Source organism: Dipodomys merriami, unplaced genomic scaffold (assembly GCF_024711535.1).
Source record: "Dipodomys merriami isolate MVZ:Mamm:240054 unplaced genomic scaffold, mDipMer1.0.p SCAF_81, whole genome shotgun sequence".
NCBI lineage: Eukaryota > Metazoa > Chordata > Mammalia > Rodentia > Heteromyidae > Dipodomys > Dipodomys merriami.
Genome location: NW_027206413.1, coordinates 2,985,992 through 2,995,498, shown reverse-complemented (window position 1 = coordinate 2,995,498; position 9,507 = coordinate 2,985,992). Strand labels below are relative to the sequence as shown.

The following is a 9,507-nucleotide window of genomic DNA, read 5'->3' as shown; positions in this document are numbered from 1 at the left end:
TCCTGTAGATGCTATATAACCTCTTTTCTTGACTCCTCACCAGAACTATTTATTTATGGGGTGAGAGTTGGATGTAAAATGTAGACATACTGATATGTTTCATAACTTAGTCTAAGAAACTTTGGAGCAGTTAGTATAGCTGTCCTCATCTAGAGGAAGAGACTAATGTTATTTAGTGTGAGAATAACCCTGCTAAAGGGATAAAGGAAACAGCTCAGGACTATTGTCTTTCCAGATCATGCCTGCTCAATTCTTGATTGCTAAGGTGATGGTCTATTCCTGTTAACTACTACAAAAGTTCCCTTGCTTTCACTCCCAAACAATGAAGCTATGTCTTATCTGATAAAATGTTTTATCAATATCCATGTCAATGCGGTTGGAATTTGCAGTTTCTTCTAAATAGCTACGAATAAAATTTATGAGTTGGTCTGCAGAATGAAGAGACTATCAGACCTAGTAAGCACTTCAGCAACAAACAGATGAACCATAACAACTATAGCCGTCCTTATCAAAGAAACAAAAGCATAAGTCTTAGTAAACTGACCTGATACATTATCCTGGTAAAACACATGGGTAGGAAGATTCTTGTATTTCCTGTCTCTAGACATCTCAAAGATTAGACTAATGTTGACAGCTTGATAAAGAAATAATCCTGGTCTTTCTTACTCATGTAACTGTAACCCCTCTGTACAGTATATTTACAGTAAAAATATATACAAAAAAAGAGAATCCTGGTGTAGGCCACATGGCCAATGATGTGGGAGCTACATTATCCTGGTGACTGTTGTGTAAGACACTGGTCTTGTGTCTTGATTTTTCAAAAGGGTGTTGCTTTTCCGACTCCATTTTATTAAATTCACAGCAATTTCCTGGAGAAAATACATGTATTTACTATTGAGGTTAATCTTGTCACATAAGAGGAAATTAAATTAGTTTGCATGGGTTTCTTACTGAGCTGCTTTGACCTGACAATAAGATTAAAATTGTTTAGCTTTTTAAATTTTCAGTTATTTAGGCCACACAGCACAATATCAAGAAGGGGCCAGCTCTGCCAGCATTGGGAAGTGCGTTGTCAATGGGCCTGACAACGCTCAGGTCCATTTCCACAAATCCTCTATCAAGGGTTTAGAAAAACGCTATTTTTTTTAAGCTGTACATTGGTGACCTTTTCAAATATTACTCCTATTTTTCTTCAAGCTCCTCTAACCCATTTAGAGGCTGTATCTCTAGATGGTTCCAATTATAATCTAAAAAGTAAAATTCATTCTCATCACTATGTAGTATTTTACATCCTCATCTATTTACTGGTTTATTGTATTCTTATTGTATTATTTCAGATTAGTAATTTATTTCTGAGTGAATATTTTCCTTTTCAAATTTTTTATTGTCAAGGGGATGTACAGAGGGGCCACAGTTACATACATAAGGCGGAGAGTACATTTGTTGTCGGACTTGTAACGCCCTCATTTTTCTCCCACTTTCCGTTCCCCCAGCCTCCCCAAGTTGCAAAGTTCATTTCCAGCATATTGTCTTGTATCGCTGTTGCGTAGACCTTTGCCTCAGCATATATTTTCTGACTTCGTAATTGTAGCTGCGTTGTAGGAGAACAAAGTATAAGAATTCACTTGGTATGATAAAATAGTCATGTTAAAGTGGTGAAAAAACCATAAGGAAAATGACATGTAGTGAGTTTGGGCATCCAACTTTGTGGGTTCCCTTTACTTGATCCCTTGCACATAAAATTTACCCCCTAAGTGTGAAACTTACTTACATAAAGATGGCAACACATCTCTAATGAGAAGAGAGGCCTGAATCAAGGGCTTAGGTACCCCGTGCAGATGAGGATTTATCTGCCTGGCTGTCTGGTTCTTATGTAGAATTGCCCAAGTCTATTTCCTCTGTTGAAAGTTTGCCGCTTTTCAAAACACAAAACAAATCTGGGTCTGCTGTCAGGGAATTATTTATATATGCCCTTTGCCCCTTATCTTTGATTCCAACTCTCAGTAAAGGTAGAATTCTCTATTGAAATAACTATGCTTTTTCTTTCCCAAAAGGTCTAATTATTAATTGTAAGATCTTCCATAATTTTAAAAGTTTTATTTCTTTTTAAAGTGATTATTCTGTTTCTGGGATTCTTATTATGCAGCCCTGAGCTTCTTTGTGCTCAAGACTTTGTGTACTGTACCACTTGAGCCACAGCGCTTCTGGCTTTTTCTGGGTATTCTATTGGAGGTAAGAGTCTCACAGACTTTTCTGCCCGGGCTGGCTTTGAAATGCGATCCTCAGATCTCAGCCTCTTGAATCACTAGGATTATTGATGTGAACCACTGGCGACTAGTGTAGTAGTAAAGTTTTTAATAGAGGTCGTACAATTTGAACAAAACTACAGCATTGTAATAGGGAGAATGGTTTCATAAATGAGGAGCGGGTTTTCTACCTGCAAAAAGTGACCTCAGCTGTGTCTCTCATTACTGCACACAATAGTTGTCTACACTTACCTCAATCTGTACTTAGCCAGTGTAGAAAGTAGTAGACTTAAAAAACCAAATATATTTTAATAGTTTCCCGTTTCCTATACTAAATTGAGGTAGAAAATCATATTCTTATGAATATGAGTGTCAGAAATGTATGTTTACGCTTCTTCTAGGCACATGGGTAAGATCAAGGTTAATAAAAACCACAGAGATAGTGGACATTGATCAACCAATTTGAAAGCAAGAATAGTAAAAAAAAAAAAAATAGCATTAAGAAAGTATCTTGTTTTTTGAACCCAGTCAGACTGACTGCATAAAAGCAAGTACAATATATATTTAATATGAGTTTAATAACACTCAGAATTGTACATTATATTGAGAATGTCCTGGATATAATGCTCACATTGCCTCATAGAAATGGAACACATTATCACCTCTCAAGGGATAATTCACAAAGCCTACCTCATGATATCATAGGTGCTGACAGGTTTATATAAAGGCTGTAATACAGCTATACCTTTCATCTGTGAGGAAGATGTAAACACTATTGAAATTATTAAAAATAGAGACCCCTAGTCATTCACACTTGTAATCCTAGTTATTTAGGAGAAGGGTGACTTGAAGGTAATCTGTCAGAAAACATCATGAGAAACCAAGGAAAATCTGGGCTGGAAGTGTTGTGCAACAAATGATAGTGTGAAAGCCGAGCATGCATGCCGAGCAGGCCCGGGGCCAGCTATTCCAGTCCTAGGACGGACAAAACCAACCAAGAAATAGAAACTCTCAGTAGAGATATATAAATACAAATAAAAATACAAAAAAGAAATTCCAGAATTGAATCTTGTAAATGTTGGAAACTCAGGGGTTGAGCCCAATAGCAAAATAGAACGATGTCTCAGTGGATATGCAGCTCGGTAGACATTAGTTCTGAAGGAGAAAGAAGTGCATCAGTAACATTAGTAAAAGACAAAGCAACCATGATGCAGCTGCAAACTGTTAACATAGCCGAAAATATAAACAAATGCCCAGATCAACAAATGCTGGCGAGGCGCCAAAGAGATTTATTAGTGCATGTGGTTGAAAATATAAAAGAGAAAGGCCACCATGCAAATCAGCCTGAGGTTTGTAAGAAGATAAACATGTGAATCACATTTAACTAAGTACTGTACTAATGCTCTAGGTGTTTATCCTAGAGGAAAAAAAAAACCTTACGCAAAAATCTACAGAGTCATTGTAACATTTTTGATATGCAGTGGAGTAAACTTGGATATATTTATCACAAGACAGATTATGCTTTGCTAAAAGGAGATACTATCACAAATCTTCAAACAGTATGGTATTCTATTTATGTAGCATTCTTAAATGAAAAGTTGCTTTTGAGGAATGAAAGGGTGGTGACCATTGAGAAGTACTATTGTGATGGTATTTCTGTGTCTTAATTCTAACAATGGGTATACAAATCACATATATGTCAAAGAATTACTCGTGAAGAAATTTAATTTATTGTATTGTTCCAATCAATTCTTTGTTTTGCACCAGGGGAGGAGTCCTGGATAATTGGCTATGTGAGGCTCCCTGGAGAATTTCAGTAACTCTTCTGAGGCTAGAGTTACTTCAAAATTAACACGTCCACTTTTCCCCCATCTGAGTGCCGGGGGCTCATGCCTTGGCCTCCTAAGCTATAGGAGAGGCTAGGAATGGGAGGATCACAGTTCCAAGCTAGCCTAGGAAGAAAAAACATCTCCGGATCTTATTTCGAACCATAGCTGGGCTGCAGCAGCAGATGCCCACCACCCCGAGCTACGGGGAGGCTGAGATCAGGGAGGATGATGATGGTCCCGGGACAGTCCTGACCGAGAAGCTCCATCTCTACAGAAAGATGGAGTCACAACTGATTCCACCAACAGCCGCAAGCCTATTTAAAATAAGGTGTATAGTAGCTTAGGTGCAAGCCCAGAGTAGAAAGCAAGGCTCTGTGTAAAAATAACCAAAGAAAAGGCTGGTGGCCTGGCTCGAGAGGCAGAGCACTAGGCTAGCAAAGGCAAGGACCTAGAAATAAAACCAAAACCCCATAACTCTCCTTTCTCAAAGCTCATGGAATCCCATGAGATTCACTGAAAGTAGACTGTATACTTAGGCATATCATAAATTGTAGAAAATCAAAGTTACAGATGGATCAAAGCACATAATACCAGGGTATTAGGTGACTTTACCCTTTGTAGGTGGTCACAAACACTGCCATTTTAAGTGTTGTCTCAGTTTTCAATAAGAGAACTGAGGAAGAGCCCAGAGATACCAATGCCAGGAGGGGTGAAGCCCACAGCACGGTGGTAACGAAGTCCAGCCCTTTTGTTTTCAGATATAAAGATTTCTAATCCATCAGACACATTGAACCTACTGAACTTAAGTATGGTTTTTTTTTATTATGAATTCAGAGAATGATAATGTGCTACTTCTTTGGAGATGTATCATTCCAATTTATTAAAATTACCTTGTTAAATACAATTTGTATCAATTAAGACACATTAGGTCACAAACAACATTTTATTAATAGTGGGATGTTCAGGTTAAAGAACAATTTAAACAGTTACCGTTCAAAAAAAAGAGCACAGGAATTAAGGCATGGGCAGCTTCCCTGTCTCTTAGGCAATGACAATTTCCAACCATGGCAGTCGCTCATGGTTTCTTTTCCTAAGCTTGAAGGTTTCACGGTGTAATTTTGCTTCTTGGTCCAGCTTAACGTATCGCTGCCGGTCAAGAAACAAATCTCAAAGGGCTGTGGCTCCCATGAGCGTTGGCTTCTTCGGGTAGGACGAGCCTAGTCTCATTGGATTGCTTCATCCGTCTTTGCTTCTGTCCTGTCAATGCGTGGGTAGCACGCATTGCCAATCTGTCATCTCTCAAGAGATGGCATCGTGCATGTCGTGTTTGTCAGAAGCACTTTTAGAAATTGAGTCCCAAGTTTGGAGGTGTTTACCCACCACAGTTGCTCTCGCCTTCCCTTCCTAAGGAGTTTCTGTGCAACTCCACTGGCAAAGGTGTCGCCCTGGTGTTCACTGGTTTTTCGCTTGTATGATACTGCTCCTGGTTGGCATGGTCTGACACCGTGTCTTCTGGAGGAAGCGGTGAAGATGGTTAGGAGGGGTTCTCTGGTCCTGCTGGTGGTGTTGAAATAGTGGTGGCGGTGGTGGGTATCTGAACAAATTGGGTTGAAAGGTCACGTCCGGAAGATCAAGCTCAGCGGCAGCTAGCTTGGTGGATTCATTTAGAGGCCAAAAACATGGTAGAAGTCGGCCAAAATCGTGGTATAAGTTGGCCAAAAACGTGGTATAAACGTGGTATAAGTCGGCCAAAAATGTGGTATAAGTTGGCCAAAAATGTGGTATAAGTCGACCAAAAATGTGGTATAAGTTGGCCAAAAACGTGGTATAAACGTGGTATAAGTCGGCCAAAAATGTGGTATAAGTTGGCCAAAAACGTGGTATAAGTCGGTGTGGATGCGTTCCTCGCGCGCTGCTTGTCAGCGCTGGTCCTTATTCACTGCAGGGGTCTCGATCGGGTGTCTTGGATGTTCTCTTCTTCTTTTTGTGTTTCCTCTTGCTCCTCAGGGAGGCCAAGGCCGAGTGGAAGGCATGGCAGCTGAAGCCCTGGCTGACTCCATGCTCCACGTGGTCCTGGAGTATCTCCAAACTGGAGAAGACCCTGCAGCAGGCCATGCACCTGTAGCCGTGCTCCAGGGCCACCAGCCATTCGGGAGTCTGGGGCCTGGACCTGTCCTCGGGAGCCGCAGGCTCGACGGGGCCCTCGGGCTCCTCTGGTCGCTCCTGAGCCTCCTGGTCCACGCTGACCTCACTGTCACACAGCAGCTCGTGGGTAGCCACGTCGGAGTGCCTCACCTCCCTGGCAATCTTCTCGGGGAACATAATGTTGTCCAGTTTGATCTTTTTCTTCCTGGGCGGCTCCAGGTCTTCCAGCTCTGGCAGGACAGCCACGCCCCTCTTCAAGCGGACGTGCATGTAGTACACTTTCATGACTCTCTCAGTCTCCACCAGTGCCGAGGACGTCGATGGCTTATGGTCGACCAGACTCATTGGAAAATAGTTGAGCGGGAAGGCAGAGGAAGACTCCGGGTTCATCGGACCTTGGGTTGAGGGCATCGGGGAAAATTGAAAGTATGGGAAATGCTGAGCTACTTTATGGATTTCTAGAAAAGAACGTGGGAATCAAGTGCATAGGAGGACACCCCTCTGTGTGGCCAGGCACGGATCTGAGGGCAGAGCTGTGTGTGGCGCGTGTTACGTGGGAAATCCACGCGTAGCGCGACTCACTGAGCTCTAAGTGCATTCAGGGGCAATGTACGGGTGAGCATTTCTGGTGCTGTGTGGTGTGCTTTGCAGCACTCACGAACATCTAAATGCTATCAAACCTTCTCTTAAGGACCACGTGGCCTAGGGCTTCGATGTCAGAGGCAGTGTGTGGGGCCTGGTAAAGAGCTTACGGGAGAGTGGGTGCAAAGATGTACAGCATCTGGCTTGTGAGAAAAGTTCATCTGAAATGAAGTTCTCGGGGTTTGGTTCCGGCTAGGGGAGGCTATCTCTGTGATGGGATGTGAAGTACTTTCTGGGTTAATATTTCAATGAATGTTTAGAGCATGGTAGCATGCAGAGCCGAGGGGGCAGGACATGTATCTATGGAAGGTGGACAGATAATGGGGCCCGTGGATGAGAGAGAAGATGGGTTCACACTTGACGTGAAGAACACAAAAGTGTGTGGCCTGGACACTGCTCTGACCTCTTGGGACCAGCTCTGTCCTCGGTGGCACACGCCCCGGCCCATGTTCTCATGGGACGTTGGAGGAGCTCAATGCGAGGACCCAGTCCCGCAGCCCCGAGGCCCTTCCTGTCCCGAAGGGGAAAGTGTGGTGTGTGGAGCAGGTGAACAGCTTACCTGCACCTTGCCGGCCAAGCTCAGGGGCACCCTTGTTCCCGACTTACGTTTCTTATCAAGTAGAGGAAAGTTGCTTGGTGAGGAGACACAGGAATAATAGATGGAGTCAGAGGAACTTTCTTCCTCGGCTGGACTGCACGCGGCCCGGGTGGTGAGAGCGGTCACCTGGGACAGCTGCCGTTCTGGAGAAGGAGACAGGATGAAACGTTGACCTGCAGCCCCCGCTCGGCCTGGCCTCGCCCCACACAGGCTGAGGAGCCAACTCTACGTTCCAGAATCCAAGACAAAAGTGAAGTAGGGCTCGGTGCGCAGGTGCTCAGGAAGCAGAGGCCAGGTCAGCGGTTTGGGGAAATGGGTGGAGGTAGAGTAAGGAAGACCCTATCTCAAAAGCAAAATAAGGAAGTTTATCTGTGGCTCAAATAGTAGAGTGTGAGCCTTGAGCAAACAAGGAGGCCCAGAGTTCAAGCCCCAACACTGGCACAGAAATGAATCAATAAATAAAGCAAAAGAAGTTACTTGAGGTAGCTCAAGTAGTGGAGTGCTTTTCTAGCATGCATAAGGCCCTGAATCAATCTCCCATAGGAAAATGAAAGAAACAGAGTGGGGAGAGAGAGAGACAGGGAGAGAGAGAGAGAGAGAGAGAGAGAGAGAGAGAGAGAGAGAGAGAGAGAGAGAGAGAGAGAGAGAGAGAGAGAGAGAGAGAGAGAGAGAGAGAGAGAGAGAGGCAAAAAAAACCCCAGTTCTAACATTGTGCATTCCTAGGCACCTGTGGTTCACTCCACCTGTCATCCTTACTACCCAGGAGGCTCAGATTTGAGAATCATGGTTCAAAACCAGGCTGGGTAGAAATGTCCATGAGACACTTCTCTTCAATTATGTACCCAAAAACGCTGGAATGGGAGCTGTTACTCAAGTGGTAGAGTGCTGGCCTTGTGCAGAAAAAGCTCACAAATGGCACAGGCCCTGAGTTCAAGCCCTAGACCGTTACACACATACATAAGCTTTTAAAATTGTATGTGGTACACGGCAGCAGCATAGTATATCTTATACAAAATATTTGTAGAGATGCATACAAAACTTCTCCAAAGGTTGGGTATTATTAGTGTCAGCTCAAGTTCCTCAGGAGAAGTTTTACAAATAATAGATATGGAATGCAAGTTTATAAAAAAAAGATTTGTCTTGATTTAAATTCACATATATACATATATAGGCAGAAATTCTGGTGTAATATGAACAAACCCTATTTGGACAAATAGATATAATAATAGTTTTGGCATTGTCTAGAAGCTGGGCATCATTTGGTTGGACAACTATGTGTGAAGACTTCACAGACTTTTCTCAGATTCCTTTTCTGGAAATGTGCCTCTTCACAACTTTGTTGGACTTTGACCTTCCTATATTCATATCCCTTTGGGACACTCTCAAAAGGGTGTAGGAAGCACAAGTGCCCTTTTTCAAAGAGACCCGGCAGTCCTTGGGAGACGAGATGATTTATATCAGGTGCTAGGCAAAGGGGCTGCTTGAACTCACATCTGTCCTTCTATTGTGTCCTTCCTTACACCTTACCTTTGTGAATGGGCTTGTCCATGGAAGATGTACAGAGAATTGATTTTGAAGTCTTTGCTATCTTAATGCAGTCTTGAGACAATCTTGAAGGCCCAGGCTTTGAAGACATTGCTGAAGAGAAAAAAGACACAGGGATGGGGGTTGCATTAAAAAATTAAGAGATGCCATTATAATTGAAAAAGAAACTGGCATCTGTACTAAGACTATATTCATGAACCTGCTCTTCAAAGCCCCAAAATCTAGATATATTAAATGTATTTCTTAGAATGATGTATCCACCTGAGATATGTAGAGTATCAGTAGCTCAGAATGGTTTCTGACATGTGAGTAGTGTCCATCATTGTGTTACGACCATTTCTGCCTAACCAAAGAGTACACGAGGAATAGGTGTACCGGAAAAGTTTTTCACCTGTAGCTTACCGCATGACAGTCCCCCTGATTCTCCCAGCCTGTAGATTACTCTGTGAAAATCGACCTGATTCCTCAGAGGGTGTGTAAGAAGAAAACACTCAGTACTGCC

The 9,507-nt window shown here is 42.8% G+C and overlaps 1 protein-coding gene across 1 annotated transcript; it reads right to left on the bottom strand.

Annotated features, from left to right (window-relative positions):
* Window positions 1-6,007: 6,007 nt before the first annotated feature.
* Window positions 6,008-9,096, bottom strand: LOC138819697 (protein FAM170A-like). Its single transcript, XM_070011203.1, has 3 exons — window positions 8,988-9,096; window positions 7,469-7,603; window positions 6,008-6,615 (listed from the first exon to the last, which is right to left on the bottom strand). The coding sequence occupies exons 1-3, from the start codon at window positions 9,094-9,096 to the stop codon at window positions 6,008-6,010; spliced, it is 852 nt and encodes a 283-aa protein (XP_069867304.1).
* Between the last annotated feature and the right edge of the window lie 411 nt (window positions 9,097-9,507).